General features: G+C 58.8%; 1 protein-coding gene across 3 annotated transcripts; it reads right to left on the bottom strand.

The window, feature by feature from the left end:
* Positions 1 to 212: 212 nt before the first annotated feature.
* On the bottom strand, positions 213 to 27137 carry SYNGR1 (synaptogyrin 1). Of its 3 annotated transcripts, none has more exons than XM_070411155.1 (4): positions 26941 to 27137; positions 9205 to 9442; positions 7885 to 8030; positions 213 to 3624 (listed from the first exon to the last, which is right to left on the bottom strand). In XM_070411155.1, exons 1-4 carry the CDS (start codon positions 27037 to 27039, stop codon positions 3469 to 3471), a joined length of 639 nt encoding a protein of 212 aa, XP_070267256.1. In that variant the 5' UTR covers positions 27040 to 27137; the 3' UTR covers positions 213 to 3468. The 3 variants fall into 3 exon arrangements, with proteins under 3 accessions (XP_070267256.1, XP_070267255.1, XP_070267257.1); XM_070411154.1 differs by having other exon boundaries at positions 213 to 3690; positions 26941 to 27134; XM_070411156.1 differs by lacking the exon at positions 213 to 3624 and adding an exon at positions 5901 to 6650 and having other exon boundaries at positions 26941 to 27133.
* Positions 27138 to 27621: the final 484 nt, after the last annotated feature.

The following is a 27621-nucleotide window of genomic DNA, read 5'->3' as shown; positions in this document are numbered from 1 at the left end:
TGTGCACGTGTGTGTGTGTGTGTGTGTCCGCGCGCGTGCAAACATATGCAAAGTGGGAGGCACTGGCTTCAACTGTAATGATTTTACTTTTTACTAAACAAAGATGAACAAAACATGTCCCAGGTCAGGGGAGAGGGCGGATGGGCAATCCCAAGCCAGGTTCTCGAAGAACAAAGAACAAGAACACAAGGCCACACGCTGCAACCCGCTGGTGGGTTTTGAGTCTTCACTTTATTACTGTCACCAGAAGTCACCACCTTCACTTGGTTCACCACAAATGGACGGGTGTCAGAAAGGAGGGTGCCGGGGGGCCACTGGATTCACTCCTGAGACTGAACCAGGTGGTGGGGGAGTCCCGAGTGGGGCCCAGGATGGGGACCACCATTCACTGCACACACACGCACACACACATATATTTGCGGAGCCTTATATTATACATCTTATATATAGAAAATATATATATTTATACTATACACAGGCAGTAACGCTGCAGGAGGGGCGGGCACCCAGACAGGGCTTGGGCACCAGGGGACGGGGAGGGTCACATCGAGGCGCAGCGCTGGGAGACGGCGGACCAGCCCATCCCCCCACAAACTCTAGAGAGGGGAGCTCCCCCTTCGTGCTCCTTAGAGTCACAAGGGGTCTTGGTTCAAGGTTGGGGGCCCCGAGGGGGTAACAAGTGGGGGTTCTTGGTTACATGGGGGAGGCCGGGACCCTGGAAAAGTCTTTGAAGATAAAGAATCACCAGGGAAGGTTGGAGGGGGGAGGGAATGCCAGTCCCCTGGGAATTGGTCTCTCCGTGTTACACCCCCAGGCAGGCAGCCGTCAATGGGAAGGGTGAGTGTCCGCTCAGAGGCAGGAGGCCTGGACCCTGAACCGCTAGCTCTGTGCTTGACTTTGGACAAATCACTGTCTTCCCGCTGACTCCTGTCTCGAGGGTCCTTGCAAGTCTAAGCTTGTGTGGAGCCAGCCTGCCAGGGCTGCCTTGTGCTTGATGGGAGAAGGAAACCCAAACTCTGCAGGGTCAGGGGCATTTCTCCAAGGAAGTGGGGGGGCAACAGGGAGGGAAGGGGATACTGCCGGCCTCCCAGCTTGGGCCCCCAGGGGTCCTCAGCCAACACAGAGAACAGGCTTCCCCAACTTCCCAGGAGGGGAGTCAGGAGCCGTGGGTCCCCTCCACGCCCTGCCCTCCGACATCTCTCGCCCTGTTTCTCAGCTCCACCGTGGGCTGGCCCCTGCCTGATGGTGAGTGTCTGGGGCTGTACCCCAGAATGCTGAGTGAGATGAGTCAGTGACCCCCACTCCTGCCAGGGGTCTTGTGAACTCTCCCAGTCCAGGGTGGCAGGGAGTCTGCAATAAACACCCAGGGACTGGATGAAGCGGAAACGTACCCTGCCCTCCAGCCCAGCACCACCACAGCGGGGCTCAGGGAGAACAGCTGGGCAGACCCGGGGTCTCCTAGTGCCCGTCAGCAGGGGAGGCTTCTGGTGGGGAGTGGGGACGGGAAGGACTTCTCGCTGCCTCCTGCATGGGCTCAGAACTTCCGCCAGAAACACACCCACCCCACCCACCCCCTTACTGCTCCGAAACCTCTGGTCTGGCACAGCCGGGCCACTCAGATTCGGGAGCTGGTCAGCAACAAGCAGCTGCTGCCCTGCCGTCTGGGGTCCTCTCCCCTCAGGGCTGCCCCTGGGGAAGACCTGAGCAGACCCGAGTTCGAATCCATGCCCCACTGCTAACTCACACTCCCTGAGCCTCAGTTTCCCCTTCTGTTAAGTGGGGACAACAATGCTACTTCTCTGGCGAGGAAGTTCCTTCTTCCCTCTCCGCCGTGCTGACTCCTCCATCCTCAGGACCCTCCTGGGGCCTCAGCCCAGCGTGCACCCAGGTCCATGGTGGGCCTAGTGCTCATCTCTAACCAGCTGTCAGCTCCTAATCCCAGCAGGTGCCCCATAGCTGCTATTACCTGCCTCTTAGGATTCTTCTGTGGGCATCAGGTGCTCGTGGTAAGAACAGCCAACACCTCTCTTCACCGTTCAAGGCCTCCCTGTCACTCGAGGCTCCATAAAGAGCCCACCTTGTGCAACAGCCCCCCAATCTTCCCTGTACATTGGGGACACCTGCTACTCTCTCCTCTGCAGCCTGTGGCCTCCCCGAGCCTAGCCTGCACCAGGGCTCTCACCGTTCATCTTGGCGCAGTTCAGACCATGGCAGCAGCTCTTAGGCTGGCCATGCAGGTCGAGTCCTTGTCCTCTCTACTCAGCCTCCCACAGGGAGACCGGCCCCTCCTGACGGCCAGGGGAGGGGCCTTCCTTTCCTTGGCTCCTGGAGCCCCCAGGCTGGCTGACCCCAGAGGAGGGCAAGGGGAGACAATGTCCCAGATCAGTTGTTTCCTGGGAGTCACAGGGCAGGGAATCGGGCCACCTGCTGGGCAGCTGGGGCCAAGAGACCCAGGCAGCATGCCCAGCTCTGCCACTCACGCTCCGTGACCTTGGCCAGCTGCTCCCCTTCTGGGTCTCCTTTCCACCTGCCGTGGGCGGGGTCTTGGCCTCTCCTTGGGGCAGGGACGGTGGTCAGTCCTTCGGGAAGCCACAAAAATGGTGCTGAGCTCCCAGCAGGGCACACACAGCAGAGTGGTATGCGGAGGACGCCCACCCTGGGAGGGGCCGGTGGGGACGTGGCGAGAGGCCTGGAGGCAGGACTGTCCAGCTGGGGAAGAGCGAGGGCAGAATAGGCCCCCAGCTTGCAGCAGAATCGGGGTGTCTCAGGGCTGAGGTCCCGAGGCCTCCCAGAGTAATGGGGGCACCAAGCACTGGAGCCCCAGGCTGAGGGGTGGGGAAGACCGGGACCAGGGACAGCAGGTGCCCTCCCATCAGGCAGCCTAGGCTTGGCCCCACCTCCATCACTGGCTGCCTGAGTGACCCTGGACGAGTGACCTTGACTTCCCCAGGCCTCAGTTCCTACAACCATAAAACGCAGACAGCCTGATGCTCCTAGCAGGGCTGCTGTGTCACACCTAGCAGGTGACAGCCCTACGGTCTTGCGGGTGTTCAGTTACCCTGCAGCGAGACCTTCCCAGCATCACCCGTCTTTCTCACCATTCCCACCGCTGGCACCAAAAGGCCTCCTCCACATCTCCTCCCCCTTCCCAGACACCATGTCTCTCACACCCATGCCAAGCATGGGCTCAGCACACAGTAGGTGCTCAATGGATGCTCGATGACAGAATGGATGAATGCAAACACTCTAGGCTCCTGCTGGACACACACATGTAGACATACCCCCTGCAACTCCTTACTGCCCTTCCCACCCCAAGCCGCCCTGGGCCTCAGAGGAACAACTGGGAGGCTGATGAGGAGCTCGGCAGGGCAGCCTGGGAGGGAGGGGGCCGGGTGTGTGTGGGGGGGCAGGGGGCAGTTGGGGCTGGGGCAGGCCGGGACTGGGCGAGGAGGAAGCGGTCACTGCGGCTCAGTAGCCCTGCGACTGGTAGCCCTGGGGCTCGGTGTCGAAGGCGTTGGCTGGCTGCTGGTAGGTGCCACCCATGCCGGTGGGGTCGGGCCCGGCGCTGGGCTCCACGTAGGGGGCGTAAGGCATGCTGGAGTCCTGGCTGGGGTCCATGTAGTCCTGGGAGAAGAGGGCCGAGTCGGCGCCGATCTGGTACCGCTGGAAGGCCAGCACAGCCTGGCCTGCCTGGGGACGAGGGCCGGGGGGACGAGGACACGGGGGAGGGGATGGTTAGGGGAGAGACAGACGAGAGCACCGGGTTAGTGGCGGTTAGTTCACCAGACACAGGCAACAGAGGGTTAAATATCCTAAAGCACCAAAGACAAACCAAGGTGGCCGATGGGCAGAAAGCTGTCCTTGCAGCAGCCCTGGAGAGGCCCACAACCACATCCTCCAGAACTTGAGAAGTCACCTGCCCCGTGTCCCCCAAACCCAGAGGTCGCTCTGGGCCACCAACAATTCTAGCCTCCACTGTGGAGTGTTAAAATGGCCCAAAGGCCCACACTTCCTTCTCAGGGCTGTTATGCGGGATGGGGAAAAGGAAGTTTCTAGGTGGGACAGAGAACTGTTGCCGTCTCCTAAAGGCGTCCGCCTCTCTTGCGGCAAATAAGTTCTGGCCAATAGATCACCCCAAGTTCTTTGCTCACCCTTGACCTGATGCCTGGAATGCAGATGTGATGGCTGGAGCTCTAGTTGCTAAAATGGACATGAGGTCCAGGAGCCAAGTTGTCGGGATGAAAGAGGCCTGGGTCACTAAAGGCTTCTGGAGCCACTATGCCAGCCTCGGACTGTCTCCCAGACCTGGGCTCCGTTTAAACCACTGTTGTTTGCTGCTGAGCTTAATTCTAATGGAAACCACTCGGTCTGATGAGTTTGGGAAACGGAGTTAAACAGTCAGTTTCAGGAGCACAGGGCTTGTCGGAGCCTTGGCCATTTAATGTTCGCTGGGTCCCCAAGGGGGAAGCTACAGCCACATCACCACCCTGATATGACCACTGAAGCCCTTTGTTTTCAGTTGGGAAAAACTTGTCTCCCGCATCCGTGCATAGGTGGGAAATTCTTTTCCAGTAAAAGCAACTATATTGTTATTAAGGACCATGACATTGACCACACCAAGCCAGGGAGGAAGTGAAATGTCCCTATAAAAGTAGTTTACAGGGTTACATTGAGCGCTCCCCAGAGTCTCTCCAGCCAGGTAACCTGCCTGTGATGGGAACCCCACACCCCCATTTTTGAGCTGGGAAGACTGAGGCCTAGAGAAGGGAGGCCTCAAGGCAGAGTTAGTGCCAGAACACATGCTTGAGCACAGGCCTTCCCAGGCCACACCTCCTTCCCTTGGTCAGCCCCCCGACAAAGCACCAAACAACCAGGAACCCCAAAGGGCGATCAGGTCTGACGCAGGTGCTTGGTGTTTAATTCCAGAAAGTTCCAGAAGCCCAGTGACTAGGCATTAACTTCCGATCTGTGTCAGTGGAGGAAGCTCGGAGGGGCAGCCCTTCCTGGGAAGTGGCTGTTTAAAGGGGAAAGGCCGGCCTGAAGGAGCTGGCTGAGGAAAGCTGGGGGCCCTGCTGTATTTCTATGTTGTATGAGGTCCTGGCTGCTGGCAGCTCACACGCAGGAGCCCGGAGAAGCAGGGAGGGGGACAGCCCCCTGCGGTGGCGCCTGGCCTTCAGCACCCTGAGTCATGGGCAAGCTCGCAGGAGCACATGGGGAAGGGATGAATGAGTCCCTCAGAGACACATCTGCAGACCTGGTTCTCCCGGGGCCCCTGGCTCCCCGTCCAGGCTGGTTTCCTGCAGGGAGACAGAGGGCTGGAGCAACGACCTCTGCGGATCCTTCCAGGGCGGCCTCTGACCACAGGCACCTCGTGCCAACTGTGGACACTCCCCTGCCCTCCCTGGGCCGAGGATCCCTTAGCATCCAGCTCAAGGGGCCACAGGCAGGAGCAAAGGAGCCACGTGGGCCCCTGCTGGACTGGGTTGCGGAGGGGAGGCTGGGAGTTCTGCTCAGAGCCCAGGAACCTGGTGTCCACGTGCCCTGCTTCTGCAGGTCAGGCGCACTGTTGAGCCTCCACTGTGCCTTCAGCAGCCTGCCCTTGGATGCCTCCAGTGTCAGGAGGCTCACGCTGTGTGCTCTGCTCTGGGGCCTGCTTGTGCTCCATCACCTTCTCAACTCAGAGAGTGGAGGGACAGGGGGGTGCCTGCCCAGGCACCTGAGGGCCCCAAGGAGGGAACCTGTGCAGAACTGGAGGCCAAAGTTCTTCAGCAGAACAAGGATTCACCACATGAGAATCACCCCGAAGTCAAGACTGTGGACGTGTCCCTGACTCCTTGGACAGAATGAGTGAATAAATGAATGAGTAAATGACTGAGTGAGTAAATGAATGAGGGAACAAATGAAAGAACAAAAGAGCCTACATTTATTGAGCATCTCTGTGCCAGCCTTTGCTTCATCCATATAATGGCCCTGAGAGATTGGTCCATAATCACTCCTCAGTCCAGGGAATTAGACTGAGGCTCAGAGAGGTGCAGGGGTTTGCCCAGGGTCACACAGCACATGAGAGCAGAATCAGGACTGGAGTCCTCTGATGTCCTCAGCCAGGCCTCCCTTGGCCGCCAGCCTCCACTGGGACTGGAAGATCAGCCTTCATGCCACAGCCGTGGCACAGGCGCTCACACTGTCCACGGCTCAGCACCCTGGCAGCCCACATAGGGAGCCACCTCCCACCCTCTAACAGCCCATGGCAGTCCATTGAGGGAGATTTCGGTTTGGCGGTCTCCCCTCCCCTGCATATGGGCTCCGGGGCCAGGGACCCCATCTGATTCATCACTAGGCACAAAACAGCTGCTCAATAAATGTTTACTGAATGAATGAACAGATGAAGGGTAAACAAAAGAGGTAACGGAAAAGTGGCGGGTCTTAACTGGCCTCTCGAGCCAGCCCTCCACTGCCCTAGATGCCCGGGCATCCTGGCCGCTGCAGGCAGTAGGGTGCCCCACACCCGCGCCAGGGGGCGGGACACAGGGCTCCCTGCCTCGGGACGCCGGGCAGGCCTACGGCTGCACCGAGCTGGGAAACAGCGTGTTGTATTCCTCCTGGAAGGTAAGGTCCTTGAATCTCCGCACGGCCAGGGCTGCGCTCAGGCTCTGCCAGGAGAGAGCAGGGGTGAGGCCCGCAGGGAGGCCGGCTTCAGTGGGCCGGCGGGTACCTATCGCCCTCCTCTGGAAGTTCAGTGTCCAATTACCCACTCCTCTGGGAGCGCCCTGTCATCTCAGGGCTTGCTGCTCCCTAACTCTTCCCTGAGGGCCGGACGGCCCGCTTCCAGGGGACCTTCTCTGGTCTGAATACCCAGGGTCTCTGGGTTTCCCTCCCAGCCTTGAGGACACAGGTCTGGAGTGACCATAGCTGGCCTGCTGGGGCCTGAACCACAGGTCTCCTCTTGCAAACTCTAGCTCCCAATATGGCATCAGGGCGAGGGGTCCCATGAGAAATGGACATCCAGGGGCCTCCACAAGAGACAGAAGTCGCCCCAGGGCAGGCCCAGGAGGGTGCGGCATGGGGGCTCCTCCCTGCAGAAGGCTCGGCCAAGGGCTGCTCGAAGGCCTGGGGAGAGGGGACCCGTGGGGTGAGAGCGATGCGACCCAGGCATCTGCAGGAGAGGAGGGGAGGGATACGCTGAGGTGCCCTGGAGCCTCACTCCAGGGCGGTCTTGCTGGCTCGCTGGTGGCGCTCAAGACCACTGGGCTCAGAGCCCGCAAGTGCTGCCTCAGAGACACGCTCTCCCTGACCCACAAGTTTTCTCACTAGTAACTCGAATACACTGCCAACACACAAACAGCAGATTCACACAGAAACTCAGACTTCTGGCTTCTCCGGAACACGGAAGACCCGGCCTCCATAGGGCCTCATTCCTGCCTCAGGACAGGCCGAGGAGAGGGTGCCCTGCAGGTCAGGCATGGACATGCCGCCTGGCCCCCCAGGGGGGCACCTGAGTTTGTGATGCCCTCCCCCAATCTAACCTCCCGATTTACAGATGGGGAGACAGAGGCCCGGAAAATTAGAGGCAGCGCCAGGGTGTGACCCAGGTCTCCTGCGTCCTAGGCCTGGGCTCCTTCCCAGCCTAAAGCCTCGGAGCCTCATCTTGCCGTGAAGCCTCAGCGTTGTCGCCTGTTACCGAGGAGAGAGAATACCCACCCAGCTACCGTGGTGGGCGCTCTGCACCAAGCCAGTGTCTGCCATCACCCCGTGACTGTCCTCTCTGCAATGGTGGCAGTCTCCTTCCTCGGGGCAGCCCCGCCGGGCGGAGGGCAGAGCAGGATGGAGCCCCTGCTGTGCTGGCAGGCCGCAGCCCGGAGCCTGGCTGGGCAGGTGGTTACTCACCCACGTGAAGATGGAGAAGAAGGAGAAGGCGATGGCGGCCCGGGCTGCGTCCGTCCCTTCGTTAAGTGGGTTGTCCTTGGGCTTGGAGACCTGCCACTGGTTGGCCAGGTAGCAGAAGCCCACGAACCAGAGGAAGGCCCAGAAGGCTGGGGGGTCCACCAGGGTCAGGCCGAACAGTCCACGCGTGGGGGAGAGGGGGTAAGTTGGGAGGAAATGGGGAACGAAGGAACAGGGAGAGGTTCAAGAGCACATCTCCCAAGCCCTCCCCCCACCCCCGAGGGGGGCAGAGAGGGGAGCACAGGGAAGGTGGGGCGAGAACAGAGAGGTCAGTCAGATGCAACCAAGAGGTCACGGAAAGGATCCAGCAAAGGCCCAGGGAGAGCCAGGGCAGGGAGAGGGAGGGAGAGAGGGACGGAGGCCAGGAGGGAGGGACAGAGAGAGAGAACATCAATCAGCCTGGGCCGGCCTTCCTCTAACCTCAGCCAAGCAGACTTCCCAGCTGTCCCTGACTGTCCCCCATCCACCCCGAAGCCTGCAGCTTCCTGGGAGGAGCACCCCGACACCCCATCACCCCTGACTGCAGCCTCACAGAGATTTGAGCAGGGGGAAGGGGAGGGGGGCTAGGGCAAGGGTGTGGTGTAACCCCAGTGGGCCTGAGCCTCGACCTCTATAGCGATGGGCCTCTGGAGCCCAGACCCGCCCACAGGCACTGCTGGGGCACCCTGAGGCTCTGTGGGACACAGTTTGAGAACTATGAATTTTATTCTATTCCTTCAGGTCTAAGGGCCCCCAGACCTTCCGCCAGGCTCATCCTGAGTCCCAGGCCTGGAAATGGAGGGAGGTCCCTGCCAGACCTCAGACCATGGCCTTAGGCTAGTGAGGCTGATGTCTTTCTTACTGACTCTCAACCTAAGCCTCCACCAATCAGATTCTCCAAACTCGTGGGACGGAGGTCAGGGTACCTCTGCCAAGGCCGTTTCTGAAGGGCAAGTGTAGCAGGCCACCTAGGCTGCCAGCTCCAGGGTCTGACCCTCCCAGGGCACCTACTGTGTGCCAGGGCCTTCAGGCACAGCGCTGTTTAGTTCTCAGGGGCCCATGAGGGCGGTGGCACTGAGTAGAGAGGGCGCCCCTGGATGCTGCAGTCCCTCCTCGCTGTGGAGCTGTGGTCACTGGGGTTGCAGGCCAGCACTGGTCCCACGCTTCCCTGTGACAGCCCTGTGACCCCCAAGCCTGTACCTTCACCCGCCTGTTAGGTGTGCATGGGCATCAAGGGGACCCGGGCCAGGACAGCCCTCTGCAGACTCTGGGGCGGGGGCTCACCCGAGACACCGATGTCCGACAGGACGGCTTTCTTGCGGTCCTTCACGCTGCTGATCTGCGGGAAGTAGACGTCCAGGGCCAGGTAGAGCAGGCAGGTGATGAAGGTGAGCACGCCCACGGTCACACCGTAGCTGCAGGCGTTGGGGTTGCGGTTGTAGATGCAGAACTCCTCACCCTCCAAGGGGGTGTTGAGGTAGCCCTCGTTCACGATGGAGCCGAATACCACGATGGAGAATACCTGAAGAGGGCGGGGAGGGGCAGGGGAGGCATGAGACCCAGGCGGGCCCCAGCCAGTACCAGCCGGTGTTGGGGGGGAAGGGGTTGCCCACCAACACCTCTCAGCCTGATGCTGCCTTTCTTCACCCCAAATAGCAGGCATTTCAGAGAGAGGCCCAGAGAGGGAGGGCAACTTACTTGGGGTCACACAGCACAGGGCAGGATCAATGGCTTCCATCCTCAGCCCCAGATCTGAGGACCCTCTCACTGCAGATATGTGCCCCCCCCACACCCCCACACCCCGCCAGCCAGGTCCTGAGAAGGCCTCTTGCACCCTGACACCAAGGTTCCTCTAGGACTGGACCCGGACTCCCAGAACCAGTGGTCTCATGTGCTCCTGGGCAGGGGACCTGCTCAGCCTCCACCCCCATCTTGTGCACCCCTTCTCTCCATGGAGGCCTCAGGTCCCACCTGTCTGTCCTTGGTCCCACCCTTCCCTGTCGTCTAGGCCCTGACACGTGGAAGGAGTGATGGATGGAAAAATAATGATCCTGCCAATTACAGGGGAACCTGCACCACCATGAGTGAGCTACATGGGGTCCCTCACTTAACCCCCCAACAGGTCTCTTTCAGTCTGGCTGGCACCTGGCTAAGATGGCCCCAGGACCCCACTTCTTGGTATTCACACCCTGGACTGTGGGCGAGGCCGAGTGACTGCTACAGAATATGGCAAAAAGTGGTGGGATATCACTTCTGTGAGAAAGTTTCAGGCTCTGGCTCGTGGCCCCTCTTGCCTGCTCACTCTGATGGGAGCAGCTGCCATGTTTTGAGCTGCCTCATGGGAAGGCCTACCTGGTTAGGAACTGAGGGTCAACAGCCAGAAGGGCACGGAGCCTCTCAACCCAACAGCCCACAAAGAAGTGAGTCCTGCCAGCACCATGTGAGTGAACTTGCACATGGATCCACACTGACCGTCAGATGAGCCCACAGTCCCTCGCTGTAGCCTGTGACAGACCTGAGGCAGCGGCACCTCGCTAAGCAAATACCCACCCACAGGAACTGTAAGATAACAAATGTTTGTTGTTTTAAGTCACTACAGTTTGGGGTAGTTTGTTACGCAGCAATAGCTAACTAATACAAAACCAGTGCCATCGGCATTTTGCAGATGAGGCAGTTAAGGTGCAGGTACTCGTGAATGTGCCCAGGATCACACAGTGATGTTTGGTCAGTGGCAGAGCTGGCTTCACACTCAGGGACCTGACTCTAAAGTTCATGCTTTTCCTTCCTGCCTCTTGCCTGCCCTGAGACTGTGAGGATGAGCAGGCCCCGACCCACGGTCACACATGCAAGAAGGCTGAGCCTCGGCCAGAGGGAGTTTTTATCATCCATTTCCCACTGCTCTTTGCTTTCTAATTGTTCTACAAACAAACTATAATCCTATAAAATAAAAGGCTAATATGCAAATTGACCAAACAGCAGAATGACAAGATGTGCACTGACCATCAGGGGGCAGACACTCAATGCAGGAGCTGCCCCCTGGTGGTCATCGCACTTCCACAGGGGGAGTGCTGCTCAGCCAGAATCCAGACTCATGCTGGCAAGCGCAGCAAGCAGTGGTGGGAGCCTCTCCCACCTCCATGCAACACTAAGGATGCCCGACTGCGAGAGGGCACAGGCCAGGCTGAGAGGACACCCCCCCCTCCCCTGAGTGCACAAATTTCATGCACCAAGCCTCTAGTTTCAATATAAGACAGACATATTTTCATACTCAGTTGACACCTAGGATGGCTAGTGACTCCAAGGCAGGTGTGGGGAAAAATATGAGAAGCAGTATTATTTTATTTATCTTTTTAAGATGTCTACACTTTACATGGGTTTTATAACGTGCTGGATACATGGGCATAGTAGTAATGTATATAAAACAAATACGTCCATGTTGAATGGAGGATTGATTTGAAAATGTTTCCTGAAGGAGTGCAGGACACCACTGGTTCATGACTCTCTGTGCTCAGAAGGATTCTGACCCGAATGTCCAGTGGATGAATGGAGAAGCAAGTGATAGCCTATCCACACAATGGAGTATTATTCAGCCACAGGGAGGACCACAGTTCTGATATATGCCACAGACAGATAACCTTAAAACAAGTGGAAAACGAAAAAAGCCAGACACACAAGTCAATATTATATGATTTCTTTCACATACTATATCTGTAATAGAGACGGAAAGCAGACTAGAGGTTCCCAGGGTATGGGGGGGTGGGGGGCGGGAGAGAATGATTATTTAGTGGGTACAGAGCATTTTATGGGATGATGAAAAAGCTTTGAAACTAGAGAGAGATGGTGGTTACTGTAAATGCACTAAATGAACTGTATACTTTAAATTGTTTATTGTATGTTATGTGAGTTTTTATGCAACTAAAAAAAAAAAAAAAAGGATTATGGGGCTGTGTCCTGGTCCGCCACGGGCACACGTCGGCCAGTCCTGACTGGGAAGGGACACACACCCAGTCAGTCCTTCAGACCGGGCAGTCCTGGCTCACAGCTCCGCCTGTCACAGGGTCTGCGTCTCCACAATCGTGAACCAGAGAGGGCGACTGTACTGCCCTGACTTACAGACTAAAACACTGAGGTTCAGGAAGAGGTGACCCTGCTGCTAGCAGTGCAGGCTGAACCCGAACCCAGGTCTCCTGACTCTCAGTCCACCTGACCAAGGTGACTCTCAGCTGCAGGAGGCAGGTCCAGAGGACGAGTGGTCTTTCCTGAGACCTGAGGGTCAGCAAGAAAGCATCAGTGTGACTGGATCCGCAGTGAGTGTGACTGGATCAGGCAGTGTGACTGGATCCGCAGTGAGTGTGACTGGATCAGGCAGTGTGACTGGATCAGGCAGTGTGACTGGATCTGCAGTGAGTGTGATTGGATCAGACAGTGACTGGACCAGGCAGTGAGTGTGACTGGATCTGGCAGTGTGACTGGATCCGCAGTGAGTGTGACTGGATCAGGCAGTGTGACTAGATCTGCAGTGAGTGTGACTGGATCAGGCAGTGTGACTGGATCCGCAGTGAGTGTGACTGGATCGGGCAGTGAGTGTGACTGGATCAGGCAGTGTGACTGGATGGGGCAGTGAGTGTGACTGGATCTGGCAGTGTGACTGGATCAGGCAGTGTGACTGGATCGGGCAGTGTGACTGGAGGCCGAGTCTGTGCTGGGGCACAGGAGGAATGCTGACTTCAAAGCACTTCCTGACAGGCACACTCCCTGCGGCTGCTGCCAGAGGTGGGGACAGGGTGGATCCCCTCCCAGGAGCAGACCAGAGGAGGTGGGAGGGGAAGCAAGAGGGTGCAAGTCCCTGTGGGGACAGCAGCGGAGGGACATTAGGATGGGCCCCTCTGGGGGAGAGAAGCAGGGAGTCCTGGGAGAAACCAGGAGGAAAGTGTGGAGACCATGTGTCCCAAGAGGGTAAGGAGCAGGATCAAAACACCCTCCGAGGGAGGGCAGGGCCCAGGGCGGGGGAGGAGGGAAGGAGGAGGCCACACTCAGCTCCCCGCTGCCTGGCCCCAGGCGGAGGAGGGAGGTGCTCAGGGGATGGAGCAGAGCCAGAAGAGGTGATTTCCTAGCTGAGCTGAGAAGCCAGCCCTGCCAAGGTCAGGGGAACAGAAAGGGCAAAGGCTGGACATGGGAGAAGGAGCGTGGCCGGAGTGTGGCAGGGAGCTGGGACTAGAGAGGTACAAAAGGGAGGAGGGACAGGCCTGGTGGGCCACAGTGGGGACGCTGAATTTAAATGCAGTGAGAAGTCACAGGGGTGACAAGGTCTCACTCTGTGGATGGTGGATCCCTACCCCCTGGAGCACAAAGGTCACTTAAGTGGCTCCCCACTGCCCTCTGGATACAATCCAAGCTTCTAGGCGGATGGTCCAGGCCTCACTCCCTACACTTCCCACCAAACACCTGCTCTCCCACCTTCTCACGGCCGTGGCCCTGTTCACTCTCTGGAAGCTGGTTCCCACCCACAGGTCCTGAGCTGTAACTGACTTTTCTTTCCTTTTTTTAAAATATATTTTTATTGATTTCAGAGAGTAAGGGAAAGAGAGAGAAACATCAATGATGAGAGTATCATTGATTGGCTGCCTCCTGCATGCCCCCTACTGGGCTCAAACCCAGGACCCTTCAGTCCAGAGGCCGAGGCTCTATCCACTGAGCCAAACCAGCCAGGGCTATAACTAACTTTTCTATGATCCTGGAGGTGGAGTGAGCTGCCAGGTGGCCCCTCTGCTGGGCATGTGCTGTCGGGCCTGACTGCTCTGGACCTAGAAGGCCCCCTGCATCGCGGCCTGGGAGGCCTCATCCTGGAGGCCAGAGAGTTGGGGTTGCCACCGGCTGTTCATTCCTTCAACAGTGTTTCCTGAGCACCTGGTACGTGCCAGGGCCTGTGGGAGAGGCTGAGAAGGTGGCCAGGTCCCTGTTCTCACCAAGGGAGACAAATGCTAAGCTGACAAACATGTAGATAAGTCCTGACAAGTGTCCTGAAAAAGCATAAAGCGGGGCAACAGGAGACGCACTAGGTGACTGGGGGGCGGGGCTCTGATGAAGTGACCTTTGAGTAGAAGAGCAATATTTCAAGAAGTTAACGACAAGTGCAAAGGCCCTGGGGCACAAATAAGCTTGGTGTGTTGAGGAGGCGCATGGAGGCCAGTGTAGCTGGAGCACAGTCAGTGAGGTGAGGTGACAGGTAAGCAGGGGCTGGCTCCAGCGCCTTGAGGGCAGAGGGAATTCAGGAGGCACTACAGGCTTAAGAGCAGGCCAGTGACTTGCTCGGACTTAGGTTTAAAAACAATCACCCTGGCTGCGATGGAGAAAAAAGGCAGTAGGGCCCAGGTGAGGGGTGAGGGATGAGGGATGAGGGCGGGGCTGGTGTGGGCAGTGTGATGCTGAGAAGTGGGCGGTGCTGAATGTATTCTGAGAGTAAAGCCACCAGAACCTGCTCACAGGTCTGCTGTTGGGGGAGAGGAGGAAGGAAGGGCAGGCTGGGAGGGGTTGACAATCAGGAACAGAGGCGTGCGCATTCGGTCCCCTGCAGGTTGCAGGGCTGGGCCGGACGGGGAGCCTCACCTGAACCAGGCCTGAGAGTCCACAGATGGAGAAACGGAGGCTCGGGGAAGGGAATGAACGCTGCCAAGGGCACACGACCAGCCCCCCCTGTGGTCTCCCAGCCTCCCTCCAGGATCCTAAGCCCCGTTTAACGTCTCCATTTAGCTGCCATCTCCCTACTTGGAGTGGGAGGAGCACCCAGGAGCAGGCAGCACCTCGGTTTCTGTCCCTCGGCCCCTTGGGGCCCACCTTGGCCAGATAAAGAGGGACTCCCTCAGGGCCACTCAGGGACTTCATTAACCCCCTGTGGTCCACGTCCTTACTCTCATGTTACAGCTGCTTCCGGAACCTGCCCGGGTCACTCACACGGCTGGTTAGGGGGAACCCAACCTCAAACCCGAGTCTCTAAATCCAAGCCGGCGCCCTGTGGCCTCCGGGGTGGCTTGCTAGGGCCAGATCTGCAGGGCCAGCCAGGGGCACACAGCGGCCATGGAGAACCGGAAATTAAGCCAGAATGAAATTGTGCGGTGGCAGTGGCAGCAGCAGCAGCGGCGAGGGGAACTCATCCTAACCAGCGGGTCTGCTGCGGGGACGCAGACAGGAGCGCAGGAGCAGGAGAGGGTGCAGGGAGGCTGCTGGTTGCTGGCAGCCATAGGAAACACCTTCCCTGGCGCTACAGAGAAATGCTCACACACACACACACACACACACACACAAAACAAACAAACACTTCCTGGTAAGCCAGCCAAGCCAAGGCTGTGTTCTTTGCCATCTTTATAATCCAATCCCGGGACTTTTTAAAAATGGACTCCAGATGGCACCTGGAGCAGAGCTGTGCCCAACTCAGAAGAACAAACGGGAAGGAACTGCAGAAGCTCAGCATTTCAGGATCTTGGACTATTGGACTCAGGTACCAACAGAAGCAGAGACCTGCCAGCCCCCACGCAGCCATCCCAGGGGCTGGGGCTGGCGCTGTTTGATAATTTTGTCCCTGCTGTTCCCACCTCCCCAGATGAATGCCCTTCCCCAGCTTTTTCATCTTTCAAATAGGAGTGAACCCCTTCTCTCCCTTCAAAACTCTATTGGGAGGTGGGGACTACTAGCCACCTTCTGGCACCCTCCTCCCCAGTCACTCTCCCCAGCCCTGACCCCGCACACTCTCCTGCTTGAGGCTCAGTTACCGCTGTCTCCCCCATGAGCCCCTGAGACGGCCCACAGCCCCCGCAAGGGCCTTGCGTCACTGGGACATTGGTCAGCAAGCATCTCATTTAATTCTCACCCAAACCTCTAAAGGTAAAACCTAAAAACACCCCCACAAAACAGACTTACTTGGTCCATTTCACAGAGAGGGAAGCTGAGGCTCAGAGAGGCCTGGACTCTGGGGGCCCACAGCAAGGAAGCCTGCCCCAGCCCCATTCCCGAATGGGGACCAAGCCACTCAAGGAGTGAATTCCAGATTCCAGACTCTAGGATCAGCATGAGATCCAGGAGGGGCCACTGCCGTCTGGCACAGTGTCACCACCCCACAGTGCGGGAGGGGCTGGGCCCGCCTCACTCCACATCTGCACCCAGAGCTGGCAGGCTGTGCGGCTACTGCCGGGCACTGGGCTGACCCGGCTCCAGGGCGAGCTGGGCCCAGGCGGTGTGGGAGGCGGGGGGAGTGGCAGAGGCCACTGCCATTCACCCAGCACTTCCCAGAGCCCTGGCTTTCAACGTCTTTGGGCAGATGCTCAGTTTCCCCCAGATAAGCTGTAGAGGGATGAGATCTGGGCCCGCAGCCCTGTGGGCCTGCCAGCGCCACATGGCACCACCCATCTCGCCCTGCACGGGACATCTGTCCCCAGGCCGAGCGGCGGGGAGGCGTCTCTGCCCCTGCCCTGTGCTGCAGGCACCAGCTGGCTGCTCTGCTCACTCCTCCCCACTCTGTCGTCTTCCGGGTGGCAATGTCGCTTACCTAACCCAGCATGGCCTCCTCTCTCTGTGAAGATGCAGAGTGAGGTGGCCTGCCCCTCCCGCACGTGGGGTGGTGACATGGTGAGGGACAACAGGCGCCCTTGTCTCCTCCAAGAAGCTCCAGTTCGTCAATCCCGACTCCCACCAGCCCTCTCCCGGCCGAGGGTACGGTCCCTCCCCTAGGCGAGCTCCGAGACCCCCCTATTGGGGCTACTGGTCTCACCTCGTCTCTCCCAGCCCCTCAGTGACCTCACGCCCCCCTCACTGGCTCCCACCCAGCTGCCAAGACCCCAAACTGGGTCGATCCTCAAATCCTATCGTCTGGCAGCCAGGCTGTTGCTCCCTCCTCCCCAGAATAGCCCTCGAGTCGTTCCACGCCTCCCTGCTGGCCCAGGCCAGCATCACTTCTTGCCAGGCGATGACAGCAGCTTCCCAGTTTCTGTGCGTCCACTCCCGCCCCCTGCACTGTCCCTTTATAGCAGCTGGAAAGATCTCTTTAAACCCACATCAGGTCATGTCACCCACCCCCTCTCCATCCCACCATCCGCCCCACACTCCCAGTGAAACCCACCCCCGTCAGGGCTCAGGCTCCTCTCCTACAGCTCTCTGGCTGCCTCCCCAGCTCGTTCCGGCCTCAGGACCTTTGCGCTTGGCTGTGCCCTAGGCCTGGGAGACCTAGAGTTCCCCAGATCTTCCTGCTGGCTCCCACTGGTCCCTTCTCAACACCCAAATCTCAATGTGCGACACCTCCTCCGAGAAGCCCTCCAGACCAGACTCCCAGATCTACAATATTCTCCAATCACTCCATTTATTTTCTTGATAATACCATTATGTGATTTTACTTTATATTTTGCTATTTATTGGTTCACTGATTGGGTGTACATCTCATCCCCGGAGCCAGAGGGGAGTTAGGAAAGGCTCTGAGGGAAGCAATCAGTAAGCCTGACAGATGAACAGAGGCAGAGGCAGCTCAGAAGGCGGGAGAAAGGAGTACTCTCTCCTCAGCACCCCTGGCTTGTGCCCCCCCACTTGCATACCTGTGACCACGGGGAGCTCACTCCCTCGCTAACAAGCGGGCTGCCGAGTCCAGCTGAACCTGCCTCCCACCAGTGTCCCCGCCCAAGCCCTCCATCCTGCCTCCGGGCCCCGGGGAAAGGCTGGTGAAGAAAGGAGCCGCCGTGCTTTTGAGGAACGAGTCAGGCTGCCAAGGGCCCCCCTTCCCGAGAATGGGGCCCTGCCTCCCCCAGGGTCATGTGAGGAAAACGGCTGAAGCCACGGCAGGGGCGCGTGACGGGCACTGGGCAACCACTCGGCTTCCTGGAGAGCCTCGGGGCTGAGCAGGGCGGGTGGGGCGCCGGGGTCTCCTCTCCTCCCCGCCAGGCACCGCGTTCTGCAGCCTTGGATGTGACCGGCTGGGGATTAAGCTGTAATCTTCCCACAAGCTGTCCCGGCCCCACTGGTTCTCGGTGGTGGGCGGTGGGGGCGGGGAACGGGCTCCTCTGGGCAGGGGCCTGCCGAGCAGCCCCCCCCCCCCCGCCCCGTCCCCAAATGCTGATACTCAGCCTGGGTGACCTGAAGGCTCTCCCTTCCCTCCGCCTTGTCCGCGTCCGCACCCTCCTGTGGCTGTGTAACAAGGGGCCAGTCGCCCATTAGAGAGGGAGAAACTGAGGCCCAGAGAGGGGTCAGGACTCGTACTTGGTGGCAGAATTACCGGTGCCCACCCCTCATCTACAGCCCCGGCCTTGCTGTCCCTGCCCTCCCTGCGGGGGAACAGGTGGGCGAGGCGAGCGATGCCAGCCCTGGAAAGGGGTGTGACACCAACTGAGCACAGCTGAGCCCCCGCCTCAGGGAGGGAAACTGAGGCTCCGTGAGTCCCCAGCTGGGAAGCAGGGGTCTGTTCTTCCTCACCACAGAGCCTGCCTCTGCTGCCGCCCCTGCATCCTGCCCGCCTGCTTCCCCTGTGAAAGCTCCAGGTCTTCAGAGAGGGAGTCCGCTCCCAGGCCCTGCCTGGCATTCTATTTTTTTTTTTTAATTATGTTTTTACTGATTTTAGAGAGAAAGAGAGAGAGAAACATTGATGAGAGAGAGAGAAACAGTGATGATTGCCTCCTGCATGCACCCTGACTGGGGATCGAACCAGAAACTGGGCATGTTCCTGGGTCGCCAGGAATCAAACTGGCGACCTTTTGGTGCACAGGCCCCTCAACCACCTGAGCCACGCCGGCCAGCGCCCTGCCTCGAGTTCTAGAAGAAAAGAAAGACACAAGGCGAAAGCCCTCGGCTTTCAGAGTTCTTCCAACCAGTCACAGAGCCAAAGGGAAGGGGGAGGGCAAAGTGCGCTGGGAGGAATCCTGGAAGGCTTCAGGGGGGAGGTGATATTCGAGTTGGGCCTTTAAGGTGGGAGACTGGAAGAGGGATGGTGGGTTGAAGGAGGAAGGCAGAGCAGTGCACGTCACAACCTAGTTCACCCACATGTAGAGTCCTTACACGATGCCAGGCGTGGTCTAGCGCTGGGGATGTGACAGTGACGCAACAGACACTGACGTAACAGACACGGTTCCTGGCAGCCTCTCACTGCTCCCCGTGCCTCTCGGCCTTTCCATCTGCCTGGAACTCCTTCCCCCACTCCCTGCCCCCCCGACCCCACCCCTCTCATCTTGACCCTACCGTCAACGCCCATCCCGGACCCAAGCGAGTGCTCCCTCACTCTAGGTCAGGGGTCCTTAAACTACGGCCCGCGGGCCACATGCAAATACAAATATTGTATTTGTTCCCGTTTTGTTTTTTTACTTCAAAATAAGATATGTGCAGTGTGCATAGGAATTTGTTCATAGTTTTTTTTAAAACTATAGTCCGGCCCCCCAACGGTCTGAGGGACAGTGAACTGGGCCCCTGTTTAAAAAGTTTGAGGACCCCTGCACTAGGTCTTATGCTCACCTCCCTATTTTACCTGGTTTCTCTGCAGCACATCTCCCTCACCGGAGAGCAGGCATCCAGCATGTGCTCAATGTGAGCGTTAAATAGAAGACGGCAGGGTGTCTGTGGCGGTTGGGCCCGATGGGAGGACATATAACCCTCGCTGCCTGCCAGACGCGGTGAGAGATCCATTAATAACAGTCAGCCAAGGGATTTGGCAACGTGAAGGTCACGGGTGACGGAGAGCTGGGGGAGAACGCCTGGCGAGTGCTTGTGCGAGAAAACCGGAGGAGAAACCCTGGGGATGGTGACCGGGGGCAAATCTGAAGGCCCCAGGAATGGCGAGGGGATGGGACAGCACATGTGTAAGGTGAAGCGGGAGAGCCAACGTGGGAGGACAAGACTGGGGTCGGGGAGAGCGGAAGATGGGAATGTTAGAGTCCTTGAGTAGGTGAGAGGGCGGGTCTGGTCCAGGGAGGACCACCTGGGTGAGGGCGTGCACAGCAGGAGGGTCAGTGGTCCGAGGCCCCAGGCCCCAGGACGGCTGGGATCAGGGTGGGCGAGGGAGAGAGCTGGGGAGGCAGCGGCCTGCGTGTGTGCAGCTGCAGGAGATGGGCAGGCCCAGGGAAACCTGGCGAGTGGCTGAGGCAGGTGAGGACACGATTGAGGGAGGAGGGCAGCCAAGGAAGTGAGAGGCCAAGACGTAAGAAGGATCATGGCAGCAGACACTACAGTGACCAGGCGTGAAGGCAGCGGTGGTACTGGAGGGCGCGGCACCAAGCGTAGGCATCGCGGAGGGAGAGGGACAGTGACCTGGGCTGGTGTGAGACTCAAATCTGGGGAGAAAGGTCTGGAAGCTGCCTCCGGAGCCAGAAGCACCGTCCCACCTCCAGGCCCAGCAGAGGAGGGGGAGAGGGGAAGAGCGGCCCCCACTGAGGGGAAGCAGGTCCTGGGGGGAGGCGCGGTCACAGTGCAATTTACAATTAGGGACGTTCTGAGGGTGGGGACACAGGCCCTGTCCTGTCCCCCGTGAGTCACTGGAGGAGTTCGGGTTGTCGGGCTCCTGGGCAATGAGCTCCTAAGCAGTCTGGGTCGGACAGCCTGGAGCTGTCCCCATCAGCTGCCCCTTCCCAAAGTCCTCTTCCCCACCCCCTCCTCCCTGCAGAGAGGAGCTGAGCAAAAGTCCATGCCCCGGGGTGGGGGCGAGGGGCTCCCCCGGAAACACAGAGGCACGGCTGCCCCACCAGGCCCCACAAAACACTGGGGGGCGAGGGAGCAGTGGTCCTTACGTCACTTCTTTAAAGACCAAGCAGTTCTAAAGTTCCCAACTACAAGCCATGAGGAGCAAGAGGGGGTCTCTCTGAGCATGGAAAGGCTGGGAACCATCAGCCCAATCCGGACCATCCTTTTCCGACCTGGCAGGTGGGGAAACTGAGGCCCAGAGAGCATGGCATCGTGCTCAGGTCAGCGGCCAGTCCGGTGGGAGTGGGTGCAGAAAGCACCCTGCCCTGCCCCTCCTCCCCCTGGACAGACAGCTGGCCCCTCCTGGGTATGAAGTGTGGCTCCCTCGCCAGTGCTGCCTTCTGCCCTCTCCCTTTCCTCCCTCCTCCTCCTGTGTTTAACTCCTCTCTGCCTTTCCTCCCCCAGCCTTTGTTCTTTCTCTGCAGGCTCAGGCCAGCCTGACAGCCTAACAGCTTTGCCCAAGCAGACCCGGGGTGGGGACACCCGGAAGCAGGAAGCAGGGGCCACGTCCTCGAAGTCACTGTGGGCTGTGACCCTGTCAACTCTGTTAACCTCTCCGCACCTCAGCTTTTCACCCAAAGTGGGGGCCACAAAACCCACCTGGACCGGGACGGTACGTGGCCACGAGGAGTGGACTGTACGGCAGGCCCTTTAAAAGTTCATTTCTACAAACCTTCGTATCTGCCCACAAACCCAGGCACCGCAATCCCACGTCACAGATGTCACGGAGGCTCCCAGAGGCCGGGGATCTTCCAAGGTCCCGTTCTGGGGGTCCTGCTCTTGATGCTAAACTCTCCCAGGCTCCCCGGGCTCCCGCGCTGCCCCTGGACACAGGAAATGCCAACACACCTGGCAGAATCCTATCAGCCAACCTCGCCAGGAGACCACCTTGCGGCTGGCCCCACCCTACACCTACCTGCTAGAAGGACCAGCCAAGGCTGAGCCACAGGCAGGTGAAGAGGCGAGAAAGGTCCCAATACTGTTAGCGATAAATGCCAGAGGTCACTGGGCCTATCTTTATGGACCTCAGTCTCTAAGTAAGTGACAGGGACGTGCTGGGAGAGGACAGGCTAGATAAGACCACCCATTTCCTGCCAGACACCTGCCCCAGAGCCCTCTCCACGACACGCTGGCAGTCACGGGGAGCTTCCGAAACACACCTCGTCTCTGCTAAAACGCCTGTCATGGCTCCCCAGGGCCCTCAGCTACAGTCCAGCTTGTGTGCTTGTCGCCCGAGGCCTTGCTGGGCTGTCTACCCCTACTGGCCTTTTGACTCATCACTCGAATTGATATACCGGGGTCCCCAAGAACTCACCGTCATTTCTAAAACCCACTCAGACCTTGTGCACATTCTGTTCCCCCTCCTCATTTCTTTATCAGAATCAGCTCAGGAGTCACCTCCCCCTGGAAGCCCTCCGTGCCTCCACCTGCAGAGGTAGCTAGACCCCACTGGATCTCCTTGTAGCGTCCCAAGCCTCCTAGATTGTGCTTGTCAACTCAATCCTGTTCTCACTGGACTGAGAGCATCTCTGACGGGACACAGGCCGACACTGACAGGGACTTGGCACATGTGGAATAGACGAATGAAGGCCGAAGGCTCTGTGCCCACTGGGACCCCTTCCGTACAACCATCTGAAGCATGATGACAAGATCGTGTAATCTAGTTGGGAGCTGGGACAAGGGGTCTTGTCTTGAAGCTGCTGCGTTTGCAAAGTGAGGTCAGCTTTTATACTCAGTGTTCACTTGTGATGATTAAGGGGATGATGAAAAAAAGAGCGTGTAAAGCCTCCCCCCGAGCTACCCCTTGGTGCCCCTGCGACCCAGACAGGGAAGCCACGGGGAGTGGGTATTGAAGGAAGACCCGGAGACCGGCTTCAAACTGCGCCTCTGACAGTCTGAGCCTGGAACGGTAGACAAGTTCCCTCCACACTGTGCCTAACTTCTGTCTTCTTGGGGGGGGTGGGGTGCACACACACCCCACTTACAGAATCCCGGTGTTACAGCCAATGCCCTTAAGAGATCAACCCTGAAAATGGCAAACTCTCAAACGTTTTATTGATTTATTTTGCCAAAACAGAGAATTAACTTAAAACACGCTCTCATCTACCAGCACCAATATTCTCCCCCACAGGTCATTTGAACCCCCTAACAGACAGGCTATGAATTCTAAATAGAAGGTGGTCCGTTACATCAAATCGGTCAGTTCCTGCTGGAGCTCCCTTTGTCCCCCTCGGCTCCAGCAAAAAGAAAGGAGTCCCTACAGGCTACAGTCTCGGAGCAGAGGGGGTGATCGCGGCACAAGGGGTGGGTACAGCAGGGAGTGGCAACAGATCTCCTGCCCGCCCCCGCCCCCCCCCCAGCACAGCCCCATCTCCCCACAACCTGGTTCAGAGCCAGCGGCTCTGGGCTTGCCCTAGACACTGTCCCAACAGCCACCCCCTCCTCACCCAGGGCAGGAGCTGTCAGAGGGCTCCCCGGCTCTCTCCCCACCTTTACCAACATGCGCACTCCCTCGATTCTTGCTGTAATTACCCTGACAGGTGTGTGTGGCGGGGGAGGGGGGCGGGGGGGGGTAGCACAGAGGCAGAGGGGAGCTGAAAAAGCCTCAGTCAAGAGACAAGGGGGTCCTAGGGCCTGCTTGTGCCCCAGCCAGGGCCTGGGGGCTCAGAGGCTCAGGTTCCAAGGTGGGTCCAGGTCTGGTGAGGCCCTGAAGCTTACATGGTTCGGGGACCCTCTTTCAGAAAAAGATTTTTTTTACAGATATTACAAAATGACCCGCCCACGGCTCACATGGCTGGGCGGCTCGGGAGCTGCAGGAGGAGTCAGGCAGCACAGGAGTCCTGGATGGAGTGACCCACAGGCTGGGTTTGTCCGAGGCTGGGGGGCTCCCAGGACCTGGCACCTTCAATGCGAAAGCTGGGAAAGTTCCGGCGAACCAGGAAGAATTGGTCACCCGAGCCCTGGAGGGCAGGCTTCATTAGTGAAGGTGAAGCTCCCCGCCCCGTGTCCTAGGGAGCATGAGGGTGAAGGTATGCTCCCCGACATACTAAAATGTCTCAGCACACCACTGACGTCTGAAAAAGACCGGAGAAGCCCTGGCCGGTGTGGCTCCGTTGGCTGGGCGTTGTCTGGTACACTGAAAAGTTCCCTGTTTGCTTCCTGGTCAGGGCACATGCCCAAGCGGCAGGCTGGATCCCCGGTGCGGGGTGTGCAGGAGGCAGCCAATCCATGTTTTGCTCTCACACCCCTCTCCCTCTCCCTTCCTCTCTCTCGAGAAGATCATTTAAAAAGGAAAAAGGCTGGAAGGAGACAGCAGCCCTCCCTAAGTGGTGGGATTTCACATGATTTCTTTTTTCCCAAATTTTTCTTTATTGTGATAAAGCACACATAACATAAAACTTACCACCTTAGCTATTGTTAAGTGTACAGTTCAGTGATATTAAGTATATTTATACTGTTGTGCAACCATCACAAGTGATTTTTATATTTTCCAATAACTGACAGGTATCAATTTTATGACCAGAAAAAACACACCAAACTATATTTAGGCAGGCCGGTGTGGCTCAGTGGTTGAGGTTGAGCGTCAACCCATGAACCAGGAGGTCATGGTTCTATTCGGGTCAGGTCACATGCCTGGGTTGCGGGCTCGATCCTCAGTGTAGGGCGTGCAGGAGGCAGCCGATCCATGATTCTCTCTCATCATTGATCTTTCTAGTTCTCTCTCCCTCTTCCTTCCTCTCTGAAATCAATAAAAAAATATATATTTTTTTAATTGTATATACCGCATCATTGAGTATATAATCTTTTTTTAAAATATATTTTATTGATTTTTTACAGAGAGGAAAGGAGAGAGATAGAGAGTTAGAAACATCGATGAGAGAGAAACATCGATCAGCTGCCTCCTGCACACCCTCCTACTGGGGATGTGCCTGCAACCCAGGTACATGCCCTTGACCGGAATCGAACCCGGGACCCTTCAGTCCCCAGGCCGACGCTCTATCCACCAAGCCAAACCGGTTTCGGCAATAAAAATATATTTTAGAAAATAATACAAAAAAAATATGTTGTGCACCGGGCCTCTAGTATTATATAATTGAAATCATATGCCCGGGTGTGGTATACAATGCAATTTTTAGAAATAAGTTCATACTCTCAAGGTCAGTTAAAAGCGAGTTGACTACATTCTTAAGAAACCACGTTCCATGGCTCTGAATGTCATCTGTCCGTATCTGAGAGTCTATCAATGGGTAAAAGCATCCAGCTCCCTAGGGGGACGAACAGGGCGGGACACAGGGCGGTGCAACTATAAGGGTGAGGAGGCCGTGGGGGCAGGAAGATTTGGGTCCCGATTCCGCATCTCCCACCGACATGCTGTCACCGTGGCTTCTCCGAGCCCCAGGTTCTTCAAGTGTGCCCCAGGCCGCTGCAGGACCGGAACCGGAACCGCGGGGGAACCGCCCCAGCGCCCCGCACACAGCGGTGCTCGTTCAAAGTTACTTTTTCTCCCTCCTGCCTGGCATGTCTTCCCCGAAGTGTGCACATCTGTCAACCCTCCTCATCCTTCCAGGCCCCAAGTGACATCGCTTTCTCCACGAAATCTCTCAGATTCCCACGGCAGGCAGGGTAACCCCGCCCCTGCTCTCACCCCTCGGCCTGAGGGTGCCTGGCTCACTCCTCTGTGGGACTCAGGGCTGAGTCTGAGTCACGCCACCTTCCCTCGGGGCCAGCAGACTCAATAAAGCTTCGCTAGATGAAGCCATCACAGGCAGAAGTGGCCCAAGCACACGAACTGCCCAACCCCCGCACAAAGCCAGCGGCTCTGCCCTCCCAGGCCAGTGGCCCAGGAGCCAGCAAAGGGGAAGCAAGGCACACAGCCAGCCCCTACCTGGCCAGGCAGGTGGCGCCTCGAAGCTCTACCTTTGCCAGAGGCCTGCTGGGTCTCTGGGGAGCTGGAGGCTGGCACAGATGAATGAATTCAGTGCCACAGACCCTCATGGATGTGCCAAGGGTGCCAGGCCTTGTTCCAGCACTGGGGACCCAGGGACGAACAGAACAGAGCTCCTCGTACGGTGAGCAACTTCCGTGACACCAAGAGGTTTGAATGGTTTTAGACCAAAAAAAGGCGGCTCCTTCGGACCCTAATGTGGCCCTGAAAACCCAGGAAAGGAGGCCTCGCTGGCTCTAGGTGTGGCCCCCTGGCGTCACCCACAGTGACACTGACCAGCATCTCCAATCCAGGACCTCCTGGTCTGGGGGTCCAGGAATTGTCCCCAGGCCTGGAGAAGCAAGACCCTCTAGTGAGGGCGTCTGGACAACGGCCAGCCGACCCTGAGGAGCCCAGGTGCCCCCTCCCCAGACCACAGCCAGCCTTCCTTCCCTGGGGTGCTGCCCGAGCCAGGCGAACCCCACCCTGAGGTCCCAGCCTCCTCTCCTCCTCCTCAGCTCTGAACAGGGACCCCACTCAGCCCTCTGTACTGGGGTGTTCTGCCCCCCTATACCCACCACCACCACCACCAGGCTGAAGGTCCAGAACAGGGCTTTCTGTTTTCGCTGTGGGGAGGGGACCTTCCCCAGCGTCTCCCAACCCCCAAGGGCATCCAGGTGTATGTTGCGGGGAGGCGATGTCAGGGATTCCCGAGCTCCAGGAGGCCTCAAGGAGGCTCCTCCCCAAATAGGGAAACTGAGGCCGAGAGAGGAGGTGACTCTCCCGGCTCAGAATGTAACTGCTGGTTCCCCGTGAACATGTCTTGGGTGGTTTCCAGCCCAAGGTCACGCTGCGAAGGAGAGGCAGCTCCCGGGTGGTGGCCAGGTATCCGGCTCCCACGGCATCGCCCCACACCCGCCGGATCAGCCACAGAAACCCCGTCCCCTCCTCCGTGAACGTCCACCGCAGGCGCGGCGTGCGCCCGCCAGATGCTCCCCGCCCGGATCCGCCACCCAAAAAGGCCCCTGGGCACCGGGCTCCGTCCCCACGGCCGCCGGTCCGCGCGGGCGGCCGCGCGCAACCCGAGCCGCGAGCTGCAGGGCCGCGGCCTGGAGGTCACGGCGACGGCGGGGGGCGGGGGTGGCGAAGCGCACGGACTGGAGTCACCGGGAAGCGAGGGCCCCGGGAACGGCGGCGGGCGCTCCCCGCGAGCGTCGAGACCCCCGCCGCCGGGGCCCAGGAAAGAGGGAGGGGCGGGCACCGGTCGTCCCTAGGACCGCTCTCCCCGGGTGCCGCGGCCCTTCCCAGGGTCCGATGGGGTCAGGGTCCGCCCGTGCCCGCCGCCCTGACCCGTGCCCGCACCCACCCCCGGCGCGGCCGAGCCACCCCACCGTCCTTACCCAAGACACGACGCGCAGGATGGTGTGGGGCTGCCGGACCAGGGTGAGGGGGTCGAAGGCGCCCCCGGCTTTGCCCGCTCCGTACGCACCCCCTTCCATCGTGCCTGCACCCGCACGGTGCCCCTCGCTCGGCGCGCGCCGTCGGGCCGTGCGCGTGCTCGGCGCCCCCGCCCGGTCCCCGGCTCGCGGGCCGGGCTCGATCGGCGCGGCCCGGGCTCCCGCGAGAGGGCGCTGTGCGCGGGGCTGTGGGCGGGGGTGGGGGGAGGCGGCCGCGCGCGCCCCCGTGCGCCAGGCGCGTCTGCTGCGGAACCGGCGGGGGGCGCGCTCGCGGTGACCTCTTTGAGAGGTTGGGGGTTGGGGAGGAGGTGTGCGCAGTAAATGCGGCATGTGTCCCCCCTTGGGGCTGCCGGTCTACCTGACCCCCTCCCCATAACACCCCCCCCCCCCCCCAGCCTAAGGCTCCGGCTGAAACCATCTTCCTTATTTATTTATCGGCTTGTTTCCTGTGCGCTCTCTACCTCCAATACAGGGAGCGGGCAGGACGGCGTTCGTCCTCCGCAGAGGGCCCGGCACCCAGTAGGTGCCGCAGGAGGATTTCGGGAACGAATGAATGAACTGCGCAGGAAGAAGCCTCTCTCAGAGCCGCCAAAGCCCCACTGCACGGAGGACTGTTCACCTGGC

The sequence above is a fragment of the Myotis yumanensis genome, unplaced genomic scaffold (assembly GCF_028538775.1).
Source record: "Myotis yumanensis isolate MYYU_CA2020_CCGP unplaced genomic scaffold, mMyoYum1.0.hap1 SCAF_3, whole genome shotgun sequence".
Lineage (NCBI taxonomy): Eukaryota > Metazoa > Chordata > Mammalia > Chiroptera > Vespertilionidae > Myotis > Myotis yumanensis.
The sequence above is the reverse complement of the archived record's forward strand: the minus strand, read 5'-3'. Positions and strand labels throughout refer to the sequence as shown.